General features: G+C 41.1%; 1 protein-coding gene across 1 annotated transcript; it reads left to right on the plus strand.

The window, feature by feature from the left end:
* The first annotated feature begins 10,638 nt into the window (after nucleotides 1-10,638).
* On the plus strand, nucleotides 10,639-19,517 carry paqr6 (progestin and adipoQ receptor family member VI). Its single transcript, XM_020498115.2, has 7 exons — nucleotides 10,639-10,917; nucleotides 11,373-11,500; nucleotides 11,711-11,916; nucleotides 13,688-13,814; nucleotides 13,911-14,007; nucleotides 14,290-14,434; nucleotides 14,717-19,517. Exons 1-7 carry the CDS (start codon nucleotides 10,723-10,725, stop codon nucleotides 14,980-14,982), a joined length of 1,164 nt encoding a protein of 387 aa, XP_020353704.1. The 5' UTR covers nucleotides 10,639-10,722; the 3' UTR covers nucleotides 14,983-19,517.
* The last annotated feature ends 1,399 nt before the right edge of the window (nucleotides 19,518-20,916 follow it).

Below are 20,916 nucleotides of genomic sequence, written 5' to 3' on the forward strand. Positions count from 1 at the left end.
GTGTTCGAACGTTTAAAAACACCCTTACCTATTGAAATATGGTAGTTCTGTTCCACTTTCCTCTCTAACTTCTCATTCTGAACCCATTCAGTGTAGTCTGGTTCATCAATCAATCTTGGTCCTGTGAGTAGGTCTCTGTGTGCCATCTATCCTGGTCTCTTCTGTTGTGAGGTCTCGTGCCCCTGACTACCCTGGATGCCTGGGCCCCATGCCCACCATTCTGCATGACAGTGAGTAACCAATCCCCTGGCAGCGGGGTCAGCGCCACCCCAACAGAAGATGGTTGGCACAGCACTAAGCTGGCCCACTTTCTGGTGGTGGGGAGGTGAACAGTCCAGGGCCCTGTTTCCCAAAAGCATCTTTAGGCGAAGTTCATCGTTAGAACCTTCGTAGGAGCATATGATAGCAGATAGCAAAAATGTGTAGAATTGTAGGAAATTAGCTTTAAAACTGCAAAATGTTCTCTCAGCCTCATGGCAGCATTTTTTTTCTCTGCCCTTGGCAGAATTACAGGAAATCCGCTTAAAAAAAACAATAATGACAATGTGTAGAATAGCATTAGAAAACAGCATTTTTGTCTCTCTGCAACATGTGTTAATGCACATTTTGGCAGAGGTTAATGCCCCGTGGCCCCCTTGACCCCAAATGCGGTAGTCTGGCCCTAGGGGTGCTGAGGGAGGATAAAAAGTCCTAACAAAGCATTTTGTCAATGTGCCTCTCAGTCCATGAAAAAAAGGCCCTGTTTTTCATGTAGATTTTGTTCAGTTGGAATATTATAAAGTGACCTGCCTGCCTTGACTTACTGAGTGAGAATTTCTGAAAAATTTTAACTTCGCCTATATGATTATGGTATTGAATAGGCTACAGAAGAAAATCAGAATCATTGAAATCATCCAATAGTCTTCGGATCTGTTTAAACAATGTAATGTCAAAAACTTTTCAATGTGGCATTTTTATTAAGAAAGTTATATAACTGTTTGTGCATGTAAATTATAATAATTATGCGATGATATGGGATTCCTTAAAAGATTGCTCTCTGCCTTGTCTCCTGATTTTCCATAACAAGGTTTCTTTCTTGTCCCCGTCCAATCAAAAAGTCGCTGTGTGAGGAGGGTGGGATTTCGACGTTGGGGCAACGGGTTTGCAGTGTTTTTATTCGCCTGTGAAGGAATGCAGGACATAGACAGTTTATACAGATTTACACCAGGCTCCAATGGTCAGGATAATCGGATTTACAATGGAACTATAGTTTATTACAAGCAACAATTGTTCATTTTGGTCGGTGACTACATTGCACCAGTGAAGATTCGCGCAGATGAGCTCACCGCCAATATAAAGCTGAAAGGTTTGACTTCGTTTCTTTCTCTTCACGTCCCATAGTTTGCTTGTTACAATGTAACAACCTATAGTGTGTGTGTAGGCTACTGGATATGATTACCGGTAAGTGGCGTTTTTCTTTCCAAACACTGTCTCTATAGGCCTACTTCTGAAAACCATCACTTCTTTTTTTGTTGTTGGTCTACCTCTCACATCGCTATATGACCCCTCCCACACATAGATAGATAGGCCTATAATATATCAACCAATGTTATTCGAGGTCTTTTAAAGTTACATTTTTAGTGTGCGATGTTTCTTTCGAATAGCCTATATTTGATCGATTTTGATATCTTAGTTTTTCTTTTGATGCTGTGTGGGTGTATGCGAGGGTGTACCTGCGCGCGTGCGTGTATGTGTGTGCGCCACTTGCGTGTAGGTAACTATGGAAATCCTGAAAATGTTATCTAAGGAAAATGTCTCCACGGAAACAGACTTTTCAGCTATTATGCAAATTATATTATGTAACCTATATATATTGTCATTTAAAATATCATTACACTGTTTTGTCGGCATATTTGCCTTTTTGTGTTCACATTCAATTTCTATTGATGAAATTGGCAGTGTAGCCTGTCATGAGTGTGTAGGCGTTTTATTGTTTGAAGTGTGACAAATTTGACATTGCGCCCGAACATATAGGCAATTGGCCTATAACAATTTTCTTACAATATGGTAGGCTATCCGACATGAAAATGAAGACCAAATAGTCCCTGAAAATAGATTGGCGATCCAGTACTCCTCTTTCTTGGAAAGCAAACATGCATTAAAAATGCGCACGGGGGAACATTCTTGGTCTTGTCATTTCTGGCCGGCAGCACAGATAATGGCTTTTGTCTTGTTATTGTTGCTGCAACAGTCCACGTGATCGCGCTGAGGAACATTTCTTCAGTCTCTCCAGGGTTCTTCTGGGCAGGGGCTGTGTAGAGATCGCCTACAGTTCACTAAGACTGTGAGGCAGTTCTTCCCTGGTTTCACATCTCGGCTCTCTTTAGGGCATATTCTCCCTCCACATGCCCGACTCCCGCGGTAAATGCTATTCTCTTGGGAAAATAGATCCCAATCTCTCACCAGAAAGTTTCTCTCGGAGATTGCCGTTTTAGCCTGTGCCATAACAGTTTGTCTGTGATTGTTGTGTGTCTGACTTTACCATTTCTCCAGTATTAATGGCATATGAATGTGACTTCAGGCATTGTACATTCCTATAAAAAAGTCTTATTCATTTGAATTTGAACAGGATATGCTCTTTATGAGAAACGTAGTCCAATTGTTGGATCTCGTTTCTCTCATGAAACTATGCACTCAGCATGTATTATTTCTTTTGAAATGTTCATGTTGTTGACAACTTCAGAGCAATTAATTGAGTTTCACCCTGCCTCTGGTACAGGGCTTTAGTGCGTTACTCTACAAAGGTAGGGTGTGAGACAGGTAGGACAGCTACCTTGCCCTACCTAGGTTATATGAGTTAAACATTTCATAGACCAAATGTAGATCTCTTCCCTACATATCTGGTTGGTCTGGTCTACTGTTGTTGCCACTCTATTGCTATTGCAATGACAAGTTGCAACTTGTTCCATGTGACACTATGTTCTTATAGTTAATCACAGATTATCATAAGTGATATTACTGGTTGACACCACACCTGCAGCAAGGAACTGTGTGACCCTGTTTAAATCATGTCAAATAAATTGTGAGAGAGTCATTCAGCAGTTTGTAGATTGGTGAAAGCAAAGGGTCTGTTACGCTTTCAACAATTTATTCACGTTTGATCAGTGATTACAGGAAAGAAGCGACGAGAGGAAGGATTCATTTAAGAAGAAAGAAAATATCGCTCTTACTGGGTTTAACAGATGATATTCTAATCCATTTATCACTAGCCTACAATAATGTCATATGGCATAGTGGCATCGTGTGAATTTAAAGTCCTCAACAGACAGTGTTATTGAGTACTCCATCTAGGTCAATGGGAGGGTCTGATAGTTGGTTCAGCTATACATGGAGTTATTTGATGGATTTACACCTTCTGCAGTACAGTACGGACAGAAACCGGTGAATCCCGTTGTTCAGGGTACACTTGACCGTCAGTCATATTGTTTGTGTGTGTTGAGGTGATGTCTTCCATGTTCCAATCCCAGTACAAACTGTACAGAATCATGCAGCTAGATGACAATGCAATGTTCTATGGGGCGAACAATGTGCCTTGTTCTTGTTTACATTAAACTGACATGTGCCCATGTCAACATGCTCCCCACGTAGACTTCTTATCTTCAGCTCCTGAATCATAAAGTCTTCTATTGAGGAAGGTCACGTGACGAGATCACGAGCGAGGGAAAGAATTTCAGAATTCAGGAGTTGGGCGGCGAGAGTGGAACAAGAAAGAGGGAAAAGTGGGAGAGAAGATGCACATTCAAAAGAGGTGGGGAGGGGTAAAGAGGAGGTGAAGAGGAGAGAGGGAGGAAGGATGGAAAAATGTGAACATTTGTAGATTGTGAAACATGGTGGTAGGGGAACTGTGGGTGGTCACCGCCACTGGCAGTCACTGTTTAGAGTGTTTGTTTTCCCCTTGTTTGCTATATTACCATGCTCTTGCACACAAACACAGACAGACACTCACTGACACTTAAACAAACACCTCTGACGGAGGGTTTAACCTACTTCTCACTTTCTTGTTACTACTTTGCACAATTGTATAGTATTGTAGATAGAAAGTCACGAATGATCAAGTCCTTGCCAATAAATTATTCTGAAGAGAAATGTGTTGCTACTGTGCAGAACAGCCTTGTGAGTGGGTGGTGTAGTTGAGAGTGGGTTGTGTAGTTGAGAGTGGGTGGTGTATTTGAGAGTGGGTGGTAGTGAGCACATTGTTATCACAGAGGCCCATGAGCAACACCTCCAAGACCTCCCGTTATTCGACTTTACCAGAAATAGACAAACAGAATTCCCATTCTACTACTGATGGAGACAGTGGAGGCTGCTGAGGGGATAACGGCTTATAATAATGTCTGGAATGGAGAAAATGGAATGGCATCAAATGCATAGAAACTAGAGGTCGACCGATTATGATTTTTCAACGCCGATACTGATTATTGGAGGACCAAAAAAGCAGATACCGATTAATCGTCCGATTAAAAAATAAAATAATAATAATATTTGTAATAATGAACATTACAACAATACTGAATTAACACTTATTTTAACTTAATATAAAACATCAATAAAATCAATTTAGCCTCAAATGAAACATGTTCAATTTGGTTTAATTAATGCAAAAACAAAGTGTTGGAGAAGAAAGTAATGTGTGCCATGTAAAATATGTGCCATGTAAAAAAGCTAACGTTTAAGTTCCTTGCTCAGAACATGACAACGTATGAAAGTTGGTGGTTCCTTTTAACACGAGACTTCAATATTCCAAGGTAAGAGGTTTTAGGTTGTAGTTAATATAGTATTTATAGGACTATTTCTCTCCATACCATTTGTATTTCATATACCTTTGACTATTGGATGTTTTTATAGGCACTATAGTATTGCCAGTGTAACAGTATAGCTTCCGTCCCCTCCTTGCCCCTACCTGGGCTCGAACCAGGAACACATAGACAACAGCCACACTCAAAGCATCGTTACCCATTGCTCCACAAAAGCCGCGGTCCTTACAGCGCAAGGGGAATAACTACTCCAAATCTAAAATTGAGTGACGTTTGAAACAGTATTAGCGCACCCCCCGCTAACTAACTAGCCATTTCACATTGGTTACACCAGCCATTAGGCTGATAGGCTTGAAGTCATAAACAGCGCTGTGCTTGCGAAGAGCTGCTGGCAAAATGCACGAAAGTGCTATTTGAATGAATGATTACGGGCCTGCTGCTGCTCAGTCAGACTGCTCTATCAAATCAGACTTAATTATAACATAATAACACACAGAAATACGAGCCTTTGGTCATTAATATGATCAAATCCGGAAACTATCATTTCGAAAACAAAACGTTTATTATTTCAGTGAAATATGGAACCGTTCGGTATTTTATCTAACAGGTGGCATCGCTAAGTCTAAATATTCTTGTTACATTGCACTACCTTCAATGTATGTCATAATTACGTAAAATTCCGGCAAATTAGTTCGCAATGAGCCAGGCAGCCCAAACTGTTGCATATACCCTGACTCTGCGTGCAATGAACGCAAGAGAAATGACACAATTTCACCTGGTTAATATTGCCTGCTAAACTGGATTAGTAGTTATAACTAGTGATTATGATTGATTGTTTTTTATAATATAAGTTTAATACTAGCTAGCAATTTACCTTGGCTTCTACTGCATTCGCGTAACAGGCAGGCTACTCGTGGAGTGCAATGGTTAGAGCGTTGGACTAGTTAACTGTGCGGTTGCAAGATTGAAACCCCTGAGCTGACAAGGTGAAAATCTGTCGTTCTGCCCCTGAACAAGGCAATGAGAATGTGTTCTTAACTGACTTGCCTAGTTAAATAAAAGGTATTTAAAAAATGTAAATTAAAAAATAATCGGAAATCGGTGCCCAAAAATACCGATTTCCGATTGTTATGAAAACTTTAAATCGGCCCTAATTAATCAGCCATTCCGATTAATCGGTTGACCTCTGATAGAAATCATGTGTTTGATACGATTCCACTGATTCCGCTCCAGCCATTACCACGAGCCCGTCCTCCCCAACCAACTGTGGATGGAGTATGAAATCGGAATCGGAAAGGACCGTACACTGTTAGACACACCCTGGAATCCAAACTGATATGCTCACTTTCACCATTGTGTTAGATTCCAGGCTATAAATCTGTGTTATTCATTAGTAGTTTTACTGGTTGTGAAAGAACATGCAGTTCTTTTAAAAGTAAGCTGAGAACTATCATCTATGTGCTCATTGCAATGCGCTCATTGCAATGTGCTCATTGTCATGAGATCTAATCAGATAAATTGGTTTGGACCATTACCCAATCATCACCTGGTCACTTAGCAGATCTTTCCCATAAACACGGACATGGATGCCAATAGTTTGTGCGAGACAATTCAGATTCCTACGAAGTTAAGAAATTGGGGCGTACCCTAAGCCAAAATATGTGGACATGTTCATTTTCCACTCTGCAGTGAGAGTATTTCTTACTCACATGACCACCTGACATCATTTTTACAGCTGATTAGCAATGAGGCGACTGGGAAGAGTCCATTTGGGAGAGTACTGAGGGAGAGGACAGTTGGAGTCAAGATGAGTCCACTTAGAATTAAAGATGACTTCATAGTGGGGTGGGTTAGGATTAAGAATAATTCATTTTGTTTTCTTCACCACAGTTTCTCTGCTGCAGAAAGGAAGCCAGGGACCGTATTTACAGTCGGATCTAGGATCAGGTCCTCCCTGTTCATTCAATGTTATTCATTATGATCTAAAAGGCAGCACTTATGCAAGATCAGCAATCCTACTCTGAAACACTTTCTGAATATGGCCACAGATGTTTTAGTCATCTATGTCTAGGTGGGGATTTGTGGTAACTAAAGTGAGTATTCCGCACACTCCCAAAGTCCAATAACATTATACAGGCAACATTTTGACCCTATAACTAGGTTTTAATCAGGACCACATTTACAACATGAACTTGCTTCTTGGGATTACTCAATTAGCAGAATAAGTATGTGTGCATACAGGTGGGCATACAGGTACTGCCATCCCAAGGAGCACATGAATCCTATGAAAAGGAGAGCCTAGGAGGCCAAAATGGAGGCCACGGTGTATTCAATGGACCAGTGAGTGTACACAACGCTAGGAGCACATTCCTCATATTAAGTTGCACCCCTTTTGTACTCAGAACAGCCTCAGATCATCGGGGCATGGACTCTACAAGGTGTCGAAAGAATTCCATAGGGATGCTGGCCCATGTTGACTCCAATGCTTCCCACAGTTGTTTCCAGTTGGCTGGATGTCCTTTGGGTGGTGGACCATTCTTGATGGACCATTAGTCCTCCCCTTCATCTACACTGGTTAAAGTGGATTTAACAAGTGACATCAATATGTCAGTCTATGTCATGGAAGAACAGGTGTTCCTAGTGTTTTGTACATATCAATATGTGCAACCCACTATCAAAGCTTATTGTGAAATAGAGACTAATTACTTGGATTGCAATGTCATACAGAATTCAATATAATATTGTGTGTGTGTGCGTGCGTGCGTGCGTGCATGTGTTGAGCAGAATGGCTACTCATTTTCATAGAGCCCAGGCCAGTGTGTAACAGTCGGCCCTTGGTCCTGCTCTCTCCAGACAGGGCCTCAGTCACAAAGCACACTTTGTCCCAGTAAATAGGATAAGGCCTGCAGCTGGGCCACCATGCAGTGTCCTGTCCCCTCTCTCTGTCTCTGTCTCCCCTCACACACTGTCACATCACAGAGCCTGAGGTATGCACCATAATGACAGGGCAACCTCCAGGTAATATTTCTCCCAGCCAACACTGAGATAAGTGCTCTGACTATGACATATCATCAGACCAGAGCAACTTCCGTTCTGAGCCTTAGGATAGGACTTATATGAGGCGGTTGTAGCAACTGTACTCTCACAAAGGAAACCGTATGGATGGTGGTCACAGGAGGTTTGTGGCACCTTAATTGGGGAGGACGGGCTCGTGATAATGGCTGGAGTGGAATTTAGTTTAATTGTGCTCTTTAGCATACACGTTTAGATAAAAAGGTGCTATCAAGAATCTAAAAGGGTTCTTCGGCTGTCCCTATAGAACCCTTTGAAGAACCCTTTTTGGTTCCAGGTAGACATCATGATCCTTCCTCTCCTGGCATGTTTATCCATCCTGTTTGCTTGTTCAGCACATACATGCTCTGCTGTTTGTGTGTGCCTCAGTGGCTATCACACAGTATTTCCTGTAGTGATGGGAAGTTTGACTCTTTTTACTGACTCAGATCGTTTCGACTCGTTCAGTCAGAAGTATGAATCTTTTGACTCATTTCGTTCATTTGATTCAGTACCTAGAGCGCGCAGGACCCCCTGCCGGCGAACGACTAACTAAAAACTTGAAAGGCTCATGATTCTACAAGCCTCCCGTTCACCAAAGGGGGCGTATTGGAGCTGTCATTTGTGACTGAGACTTACTCAAGTGTGCTTCAAACAACGTACGTGGGTGATAGATAGATTAGTTGATCAATAATCAACTAATTACATGAATACAACCAGACTAGATTGTGAACGACTCTTTGCGGAATGACTTGACTGCAGAGAGGAAGATATCATTCGAGAACTGCTGCAGGCCCCCAAACGATTCATTCTCGATTTTGTTGAGTAGAGGCAGGCTGTTTAGGCTTCTACAAAGCTGTATAGCTTTCAATAATCAACTAATTACATGAATTCTTACACCATGAGATCAAATACCAGTTCTAAACATGTATTCTTCTTCTCTATGCTGCATATGCAGCATGATCTATTTTCCTGCACGCACATATGATATAGACAGCTCTGGAACCACTGAGCTGGAGAAACGCGTCTGAATCCTGCTGTAGGATTCATAGTGGCCAGCAGAGCAGGTCAAACGAACGACTAAAAGGAACGAGTCACTCTGAAAAATGTATCATGACTCTCGAGGCAGTTAAAAAGGTTGTTAAAAAATAATAATTTGTGAACTGCACATCACGAATTTCCTGTTCCTCACAGATTCACACAAGTCACTTCAAAGTCTGCTCCCAATTACTGCCTCTTCAATTTGAATTATATTATCTTGAATTCGGTATGACTTTGCAACCCAAGTCATTTGTGTCTATTTCACAATAAGCTTTGATAGTGGTTTGCACACATTTATATGATATACAATGTATACAAAACATTAGGAACACCTGCTCTTTCCATGACAGACTGACCAGGTGAATCCAGGTGAAAGCTATGATCCCTTATTGATGTCACTTGTTAAATCCACTTCAATCAGTGTAGATGAAGGGGAGCAGACAGGTTAAAGAAGGATTTTAAAGCATTGATACATGGATTGTGTATGTGCCATTCAGTGGGTGAATGGGCAAGACAAAATATTGAAGTGCTTTTGAACAGTGTGTGGTAGTAGGTACCAGGCACACCGATTTGCTGCTGGGTTTTTCATGCTCAACAGTTTCCCGTGTGTATCAAGAATGGTCTACGACCCAAAGGACATCCAGCCAACTTGACACAGCTGTGGGAACCATTGGAGTCAACATGGGCCAGCATCCCTATGGAATGCTTTCGACACCTTGTAGAGTCCATGCCCCGATGAACTGAGGCTGTTCTGAGGGCAAAAGGGAGTGCAACTTAATAGTAGGAATGTGCTCCTAGCGTTTTGTACACTCAGTGGTCCATTGAATACACCGTGGCCTCCATTTTGGCCTCCTAGGCTCTCCTTTTCATAGGATTCGTGTGCTCCTTGGGATGGCACTACCTGTTTGCCCACCTGTATGCACACATACTGATTCTGCTAATTGAGTAATCCCAAGAAGCAAGTTCATGTTGTAAATGTGGTCCTGATGGCCTCAATATTTTGTACACTCAGTGTATTTCCATAAAGGGTATCTGAAATACCTTTCAGTTATAAAGAGACAGTGAGAGATGATGAGTGATTTAAATATCAGTAAGTAGGGCAAAATGAAACTTCCTCAACAGAAACTCTCAATAGACGATGACAGATTTGCATGAAACCAACAAGAGGTTTTTGTTGTTTTGCCAGCTGATAAATGGCAAGCAAAGCATGCCTGCAATATTGAACATGGTGTGGGTTGCTGGATTCATAAACAAAAGGCTCTTATTAACAATCTCCCTTGCTATCTGAACAGAAGGAGTCCTCTGTTCAATACTACATAGCAGGAACATGTTATTGTCATGCTAGCTTTGTTCGCTAACAGCCCACCATAATGTGACAATGCTAACCACTGTCTACATCTGAGTCCATGTCTGGGGACGTCTAGAGAAGGTTGACACAATGGAAGACTGTGTTGAGTCCAGTCAAAAAGGACATTATGACAAAAGAAGGAATACTCATTTTGATGGAACCATGAGAAAATTCTATGGAATGTTTTTGTATTGGTTTGTAATTTGAAATCAAGTGGAAACAGAGTGGACTATTCCCCAACCGATTCACATACAGTGGATGTGTCATGTGTGATTTGTAAACACATTTCTAGTTCTGATGGGTATGTAACAGTCCTCACACAATATATCTGAGTGTATGTCAGTGTAATTTCTAGAGCGTTATATCTAACAGCCATTTTCTTCCTGTTCTCTCTCTGCAGTGTTTCCTTTGTGGTGGGGGGGTGGGGTGGCCAGCGGTGGTGGGGGCTGGGCCCAGGGCTGGGGCCAAGCCTGGGGTTGGGACCGCTGTATGCAATGGGAACCAGGGCCTGGAGAGGGGGCCCAGGCCCCAGCGTTTGACTGCCCAGTCTGGTGTGTCCTCTGCCGGGGATGCAGGGCCAGGCTCAGGGAGGCCTGCCAGAGAGGGAGGGGGGCCATCAGACTGCCCACAGACATGCTTAGCATCAAACTCCCCCAGCTCTTCGACATCCACCAAGTCCCCAAGGTAAGAGTGACCATACTGAAAGAGGAACCTTTCACAACCATTTCACAAACCTTCAGACGTTTCACAGACTGAATGTTCAAGCCATTTTTGTAAATAAAAAAATTAAATAAAGATGGGCCTTTCGTGAACTAAAACTAGCACTTGACTTTTTCCCCCTACTTGCACTGACTTTGCTTACAGCTACTAAAAAAAAGACCTACTATGACTGAGATATGTGGTTGTCCCACCTAGCTATCTTAAGATGAATGCAACTGTAAGTCACACTGGATAAGAGTGTCTGCTAAAATACTAAAATGCCATATATGTGTTGATCAGCACTCCTGCTCGAAGACACTTTTTGAAATACAGGCCCAGATGTACCAGACTAGGAGGACAGGTCTTGATGTCCTCCAGTTGTTTGTTAGATAATCTCTATAGTAGCCTATGTACTGTGTATCACAGTGTTTTGCCTTCAGGTGTTCCGAGAGGATGGCATCATCTCGGGATACCGTCACCCCCAAAGCTCCGCCCTGGACTGCATCCTTAGCAGCTTCCAGATGACCAATGAGACAGTCAACATCTGGACCCACTTCCTGCCCACATGGTATGTACACCAATGCAAACACTCTGAATGTAGACAAGGAGATCAGATCCATAGATAGCCGGAGGTATTCTGAAACAATTAGGGTTGGTTTAGACTGGAAAACATACATATCAGATTGGTGTCTTCCTGCCTTCGTATCAAATCTTCCGATCACTCCCCCATTTCATATGAATTGAAACTGACTGTGTTGCGACGCCTCTCATTTCCCAGGTACTTCCTGTGGCGCTTCAGCGTCCTGTGCTCCACACTGAACTTCCTGTCGGAGAGCTACACCTGGCCGCTGCTGGTGTACATGCTGCTGATCTGTGTGTACCCATTCACCTCCAGCTGTGCCCACACCTTCAGCACCATGTCCCCTGAGGCACGCCACATCTGCTACTTCTTTGACTACGGCGCCCTCAGCCTCTACAGCCTGGGTAAGGCCCGCTGCATGAAGTCTGACTGTCTGCACTTCACAGTTAGACTATTAGTACTTCCTTTACCCTTAATTATTTTTTCTGGTTACATTTCCTCCAGTACCAAGTCTGCCTACTCTCACAGTAGGCTACAGCTTCCACTAATCCGACCCGGTGCAATCCCACAGGTTAAAGGCCACGTGCAATCTTTCAAGTTCCAAAAAGTCTTGGCGAACTTGGGCAATCATTTGCACGATTAGAACTTTGTATACTACTTGCCACATTTGTAACCATTGTTTGTGTGGTTACGTCATTTTTCGTGTATGTTTGATTTGGCACTGTGTGTGTCGTGTTGCTGTGCTGTCTGGGCTTGTCAGATTCACTGTAATTAAGTTTTTTTTCGCATAATAATACATGTCTTGTTCAAGTATCTAACAATAATCTAACAATCTAATAATACACACAAATCTAAAAGTCAAAGAATGGAATTAAGAAATATTTCAAAAATTAGGACGAGCAATGTTGGAGTGGCATTGACTAAAATTATTTTCCATCGTAATTTGCAAATAAATTCATAAAAAATCCTACAGTGTGATTTTTCAGGATTTTTTTTTCTCATTTTGTCTGTCATAGTTGAAGTGTACCTATGATGAAAATTACAGGCCTCTCTCATCTTTTTAAGTGGGAGAACTTGCACAATTGGGGGCTGACTAAGTACTTTTTTTGCCCCACTGTACATATGAGCTGAGTAAAGCAGTATATAAACAAGTTCGACAGCTCAATACCAACAGTGAAATCAGAGTTTGTTTTCTTTTACAATTCTTTCATCTTGGAATAATGTTTGTCTTTCATTTAAGACATCCAGCCTGAGGGTTGCTCATCCAATAGAGGAGCCATACAGGGCTACTTACAAACAGAAAGCATGTCGCACCAGATTGCACTGTCAGATTTAGGTCAACAGACAGAGTAGATTAAAATATCAGCATATGTTTTCCTCTCGGATCCAGCATCTGGGAAAAGTTTTTATGGATGTGTGCATACCATTGTTCTACACCTTCACATATACATTTTCCATGGATTCATGTCTGTGTCCACGTGCTTGCTCAACCAATTCACATACTTGGGTAATTGCATTCTGCTTGTGAATACGTGGGCTTTTCTTGGGTGTGTGTTTGCTTGTATGGGTGTGTGTGATAGGCTTGTCCCTCTCTTTCAAACAAACTTTGTCTCTTACTTTGAAAAGGTGCCTTTTCAAATCCATATTAGTGGATTTGAGGCCCCTACAATATGATCCTTAATCTACCACAATTCACCTTACTGCCAAAACATACCCAGCCCTAAAACATACCCAGCCCTAAAACACAACCAGCCCTAAAACATACCCAGCCCTAAAACACACCCAGCCCTAAAACATACCCAGCCTTAAACACACCCAGCCCTAAAACATACCCAGCCCTAAAACATACCCAGCCCTAAATGGCCAGATGTTTCTGGGATAAGAATTGCAAATGTTTACTGTAGATGGTGTTTTGCAGGCAAGCTTATTTAAAACAGCTTCTAAATTTATTGGAAGTACATCATTAGGATTAAAACTGGTATTGAAGCATATGTACAGCAAATGCAAGGCCAATGTTTCATTAATATGTTTTTAAAGCCTAATTGATATGTTATGAGCATTGCAATTTATAATTACTTTAAGTGCTTGGTGAGTGTATGGTAGGTAAATGCATAGTAGATTTAGTTTCAGATATCGTATGTTGTTTTTTTAACCTTTCAGTGTGTTTGTGTCCAGGTTGTGCCATAACCTATGGCTCCTATGTGATGCCTGACTGCTGGGTCAACAGCTGGCTGCACCAACACTTTGTGCCCATCGCCATCTGCAACACACTATTCTGCACCAGCCTGTCCTGCTATTCTAGGTAGGCAGCCAATACGGTATCCTACCCATGATGCATCACTCTCCTGGTCGTTGAAACCATTGTAACTTTCCCCCCTCTGTTTTTATTTGTTTATAGATTCCTGGAGATGCAGTTTCCACACCGCAGTAAAGTTCTCCGGACAGGGGCGTTTGTCTTTCCATTCATCTTTGACAACATCCCTCTATTTTACAGAGTGAGTTTATTTTGAGAAGGTGTAGACAGAGTTCACAGAAAGTCTGCTTTTACAGTCATTGGGTTGCATTCTGTTTGTTATGTCACAGTTTAGATCCGATTAATGCCTCTCTTTAATACATTGACCAGGACTTTTGGCTCATTAACTTAGAAACTGATTTTGTGTAGAATAAATAAAGATTTGACCACATGTTGTTAAAGCTTTTAATCCCTTGGCCGCTGTTTGTGCCAATGATCTTATGTGTGTTTGTATATGTGTGTGTGTGTCTCTGTGTGTTTGTAGCTGCTGCTGTGCTGCGGGGGCAGCTGCTGTCACAGTGAGGCCCTGCCCAGTCACTGTTACCACCTCCTCTTCGCCTTCCTCACCTGCTTCCTGTTTGCCTCACACCTCCCAGAAAGGCTGGCCCCGGGGCGCTTCGACTACTTCGGTACGTCCACGACAACGCCCGGATACCATGGCAACTGGAATTGGGAGGTTACATCAGTTATTGAGCAAGCTTTAGCTAGTCTGGCCTGTGGCCAGTTATTGTTGGCGCATATCAGTGTCCGTTCTACTGTGTCCGTGATGGCACTGTAGGCAAATATTTGAACGGTGACAATTCTTTGAGCAACCCTGGTAAATCCTTATTCACTGCAGTATGATCAAATTCAAGCATTTCTAATAACTCTCTCTCATTGATCTCTCTCTCCTTCTCTCTCTCCTCTCTCAGGCCACAGTCACCAGCTTTTCCACATCTGTGCCGTGGTGGGTACCCACTTCCAGATGGAGGCGGTGCTAGCAGATATGACCTCACGCAGGGCGTGGCTCATTGCGCAGGCGGCCGTACCCTCCTTCCTGAGTACCCTGGGGGCACTGGCCCTCAGCATCATCCTCAACCTAGGCATCATTGGCATCTTCAGTGCCCCTCTGCTGTGGAACCCCCACCACAGTGCCAACCACCCACTGACACCACCCGCGAAACGCAAGCAACAGTGATACTCCCCACAACCAGTGACCAACCAGTATGTTCAAATGAAAAGGTTTGGCTAAACCATTATCCCAGTCGTGAACTTTGGAAATAATAACCATAAGAATTTGTATTCTACCTTTAAAAACCAGGTAGTATTTGTATAAACCCATTGGATTATTATCACAGGATGGTTTTTCTACATGTTATTCTATCGTCATTATAAGGTTTGTTTAGGAGTTTATTAATGTGTTCACTGTTTACTTTGAAGCCGAATACCCAGCTATTTTTATGAAGCCTTTCAGTTATTCAGTATCATTGTTTACTGTTTAAAGTTGTGGAAGTATTTCGAGTTAAAGTATCATATGCCGACTTCTTTTCACTTATACTTGAAAGGATCTGGGTTGTATGAAGCATATGTGATGTCTAACAACACATAAAAGTGCCTTCTTTTATATATAGTTACCCAAATGTTAACTAAGTAGTCGTAACATTATTTCTGGTTTGTGTAAATCTCAAACTGGAAAAATCTTTAACTCTAAATTTGCAGGGAATTTTCATATTAATATATAAGTATTTAGCAACTGTTTTTCAATTGTCCTATATATTTGTAAGCCATTATTAGAACATCTCAAACCCCATATTTAATATAAAGTATGACTATCCATTACATGATTCTCATCACTAACTGGCCTACTTAGTATGATTCCACCATTTTGTTTTAATATTCAATACCATCTCATTTAAATCTCCACTATGACTTGAATACATTTACAGACCAGTGTAGTGCTCTCTCAGATTGCCTGCTCTAAATGTCTACACTCCCAGAAAAAAAGGTGCTATCTAGAACCTAAAAGGGGTTATTTGGCTGTCCCCGTAGGAGAACCCTTTAAAAGAACCCTTTTTGGTTCCAGGTAGAACCCTTTTGAGTTTCTTGTAGAACCCTTTCCACAGAGGGTTCTACATGGAACCCAAAATATTTATATCTGGAACCAAAAAGGTTTTTCCTATGGGGACAGCCAAAGAACCCTTTTGAAACCCTTTTTTCTAAGCGTGTACCTGAAAGCTACAGCACTGTACCATGTCTATGATTAAAAGACAGGTGCCATTTTTAGTTTCCATGGAAACTCCATGGTTCTTTGCAGTTTGTGTTCCTGTGAATGCTCAGTCACTTTAATTGTTCTTTGGAGTACTCTTAGTTGTTACATCTACAACATACATTAATGGTCATTGGATACATTTTCTGAAACACTACATGTTGTTTAAATGTCAGGGAATTACTGAAATTCTCCATAAAACATACCCATCATTGTAACATCGATAGGACATACCAAATGATCTTGTTTATAACAGCTATCTGATGGAAGAAATCTTAGATGATGCACAACATAACTGAATGAGTGATGTCTCCTCATCTCCCAGGCATGTGGATGTGGTCAGTGGAGGTCAAAGGGTCTTGGCACTGTCGTATTCATGTGGTATCGTGGTGGTCATTGTAGGTTTATGGCAAACCAATACACCACTCACCCCATGCTGATATAACATTGTCAGTGGCTATTGTTTACATGTATCATTGAAAAAGAGTGTGGTATCTCTTGAGTATTTCATCCTTGTAGTATATATAACAGCACTTACTGTTTCTGTTCAGTTGTAAAGCGTAGTGAATATGTACAGGTAACTGCCAAAATAAAGGAAACATCAACATAAAGTATCTTAATAGGGTGTTGGGCCATCACGAACCAGAACAGCTTCTATGCCTTGGCATAGGTTCACCAAGTGTCTGGAACTCTGTTGGAGGGATGCGACACCATTCTTCCACGAGAAACTCCATCATTTGGTGTTTAGTTGAAGGGGTGGAAAACGCTGTCTCAGGTGCCGCTCCAGATTCTCCCATAAGTGTTCAATTGGGTTTAAATGTGGTGACTAAGAGACACACACACCCTTTGAGCCCCCTGTGCTCCTTTAAGACCCCTCTTTCAAAGTCACTGAGATCTCTTCTAGCCATGGTAGCCAAAATAATGGGCAATAGGACATTTTTATACATGCCCTAAGCATGATGGGATATTAATTGCTTAATTAACTCAGGAACCACACCTGTGTGGAAGCACATGCTTTCAATATACTTTGTATCCCTCATTTACTGAAGTGTTTCCTTTATTTTGGGCATTACCTTTATATTTGCATGATTATTTTTGTAAATGTTATAGATGAGGAAAAGTGATTAATTACATCCCCAACATCATGTGATCATTTCTTGACATAATAGCACTTACCATGTACCACACTAGACCTAACACACACGTCATTATTTTATCATGTAGCTCTGTATTCAGTGTGTAGGGGAGACCAGGGTTGTTTGTCATAGTGCTTATAACTCCTAAACTAGAGGCCGCTGTGTAATACTTTTAAGATTAAAATGTGTGAATTCTTCAAAAGAACTAATCCATCTGGTCGATTCATGTCATCATAACAAAACATTTAGGTGAGGGTATTTTTTTATTTTAATTTTAATTCATAGGCAAAACTTCTTCTTTTTTTTTTTTTTTAAGATGGCAGTATTTTTTTTCATCCAGTATTTTTTTTCATTTTTCATCCAAAAATAAATGTTTGCTTTATGGGGGTATACATGTAAAAAAAAATATTATAGGGAGAGCTACATTCCATACTTATTTCTGAGTTCCTAGGTCAAGCCATGTGGTAGCATGTAGCATCTTAATTAGCATTGGGATCTGTTGTTGTAAACTTTCCTTCCCGGAAGATCAAAATGTGTTGGGAATAATATATGTAAGGTGGGAAGATGTCGCCGAGACATCAGAATAGAGTCTTGATGCCTGACCGACATATATACTATGTAGAACTGTAGAATTTAGAATGGAGGTATTCTCAAACCATCTGTGAGACGTCTTGCCAATTAGCAAACGTCTAAAACGGCATCTTCCCGATTCATCATTCATCCATTGTCCAGAGGTTTCTCTGCTATCTGGGTTTGTTGCCTTTCTCTCCCAAACATATTTTCTTTGTCACACACCGACAAATGTACACATGTGTGTGCAACACACGCGCACACAAATTGACTCAAAATGTCATATGTTACCCTGCATTTTGTTAGGAATACCATTTGATAAAAGAAAGGCTATTTCTAAGACGCTGTGAACTATATTGCTTAATTTCCTTTTACTAAAGGAATAAACTAATAGCCAACATTGTGACAACCAACCCCATCAGTGGAGACTGCCTAGAGGAGAACGGTGCATACTAATGGCTGAAACAGAGCGCATGGAATGGCATCAACCACATGGAAACCATTTGTTTGATATATTTGATATTATTCCACTGATTCCACTTCAGCCATTACCACGAGCCCGTCCTCCCCAATTATGGTGCCACCAACCTCCTGTGAACCTTATACTGTGTGACAACCAACCCTGCGATGGGGCTGGTTGTCACAAGTGGGCAGAGTGTGTTTGATGGCTTATTACTCAATGTTGGAATAAAACATACTAATAGGATCCCTATTTCAACCCAAGACCTTTGGTCTTTCTGTTAATGTTGAAAAGAGTCTTGTTATATATACTGGTGCTGAGAAATACACACCAGGGTAAAACATGTGACAACCAACCCAAGTCTCCCCTAAAGCCTTTGGGTGGTTATGAGGGAATAGAAAGTGATATTGTGTCAGTGAGGGAAATGGACTGTGTTGCAGGTTGAGCAGAGTGTACAGGCAGTATAGGCAAACACACATACACACATAGACACATTTATTTTTACTGTTAGTGTATTGAACACAGAGAGACCTATGTAGTTGCCCTTTTCATCATCATTATAGCACTCAGTTTTACGCTATTGATTTTGGTATGGTGCTTTCATCGTCATACAACTTGTGTCTTGGAAGTGGGTTGTGACTAGCGTGTGGCCGACCATATCGACCATAACTGTATCTGAATTGACATATTGTAGTGCTGATATACCTGCAGTTGGCACATATAACCTATTGTCCTTTAAGTTGTTGAATATTTGAATGTTCAACTACATTTCTAAACATTCTGTTATGCTTTTGTCATTGAAATCTTCTTTCGTTCAAACTAGATTATCGCTGGAAAAAAAAACAAACAGTGATGACCTATTAGTTCAAATGCATCTGTTTGTTTACTTCGATCACTTTCATGAAGCTATGATGATTCCCAAAGTGTGTTCATATTGAATGGCCTGTTACAGTAAGTAAAATAGGAAGCTATGCAAAGATTTGGTTGGATGACACAACAAACTACACACCAAGGAACTTCCAGTGACTCCTGAAGAGTGCTAGGTTTTAGGAAAGAGGGAAGAAGCGGTTTGAATGAATGTCCTATTTTCCTTTCATACTACCTTTAATTCAATTTTTATTTTTATTTAGCATATATGCTGTGTTTTGTGTGGAGAATTTAATATAGTTCCTGGGGAAAAAACTGAAGAGAAAAAAAATGTCATTGTTTGCTATCTTGTTACTAAAATTGTGTCAATGCTGCCTTATTAGAGTGTATTCATCACTGGAATCAATTCTCTAATAAAAATGACTTACCACATATTTGACAGCATTAATGTGTTTGTCTGTCGACTGTGTATAACAACTGTATCAGCTGAAATGTTGGATCGTATAGGGTAGTACTGCAGTTATTTTCCAATACACTAGGTGACAACCTTTCACTGAGCAATGATCTACTGTAAAACAACCAATGTTCTACTGCAAGAGGGAACAAAGTATTGGTGTATGTATGAATGTGAGCAGTAGGGGGCATGATTGAACAAGGATTTTTTTTGCTCTGTAGCCAACAGTAAGTAGCCCACCCCATCCACAAGAGTAGAAAATATAGTTATTTTTGACAGATTCTACCAAATTGCGATATCATACAACAAAATACACTGCTTATCTTGTTTTGAGGCAATTTGAGGTTATTGTTCTCTCAGTCAATGGTGAAGATGCTGACATATTGGTCTCTAAACTTCAGATGGGGAATAGAGGCTCTCTTTTCCTTGGAAAGAGTGTGTATTAGGGTATCTTAAAAAGGAGGAGTGATGATGAGGGAGATTCGCTTGGCCCCAGTCCTGGAAGGAGATGGGCAGTGGAAAGTATATCTCTATAGGGGGTTGAAGGTATCTCTGCCTGTAAGACGTCATAGGAAACAGTGGTCCAGCATGAGCCTAACAAGTGTTTTCATTTCCAATACACTAAAGAGAGGGAGAGAGCCAGGCAATATAACATTACTCACAACCCATTATCACTCCTAAGGGAGTGGATATGGAGAAAAGGGAGGGAGAAAAAAAGTGTGAAGTGAAGAGAGGCTGCTGTAATATATCCAAAGGGTGCTTGTTTGTTTGGGGGGGGGGGGGGGGGGGGGTAACCTAAGGTCATATAAACTTTATTCTTCCAGTAACTGATGTGTCTGGTGAGACTTCCAGTGAGAAAGTACTGCTGTGTGTAATTCAGGTAATTGATTACAGACAATGAAAGGTGCTTTTGCAGGCTAAAACGTGTAGGAACAATTAGTCTGTATTCGTTCATCCTCCGAAATATTATAAGAACATGTACTGTAAGATGGTAGACAATTGGAAACTGAGCTCCTTGAACCAAATGGTTGTTTTATTCATGGGCAGACGATATACAAAGTGTTGGGGTAACAATATCTGAACATTACAATTTTTTTTTTACATCAATAAAGTATATGTACATATTTACATTCAAAGGTGTCCAAATTGTTTTACTAGTCTTGTAAAATGTCTGCTTTTATTTTCAAGGTGAAAGGTTAAAAGGGAGAGTGGACCTTGTTGTGCGTCTATAGGTTGAATCACGGTCTCTATTTCAATTCCATCTGTCACTCTCCTCCTGAAGTTGCGATCATTGTTATCCATCTGTTACATGTGAAACCATTTCGCTGTATCTCTCTCAACCATCTTGTCTCAACCATCTTACTGGATTTCAGCAGCTT

This window comes from Oncorhynchus kisutch, linkage group LG13 (genome assembly GCF_002021735.2).
Source record: "Oncorhynchus kisutch isolate 150728-3 linkage group LG13, Okis_V2, whole genome shotgun sequence".
Classification (NCBI taxonomy): domain Eukaryota; kingdom Metazoa; phylum Chordata; class Actinopteri; order Salmoniformes; family Salmonidae; genus Oncorhynchus; species Oncorhynchus kisutch.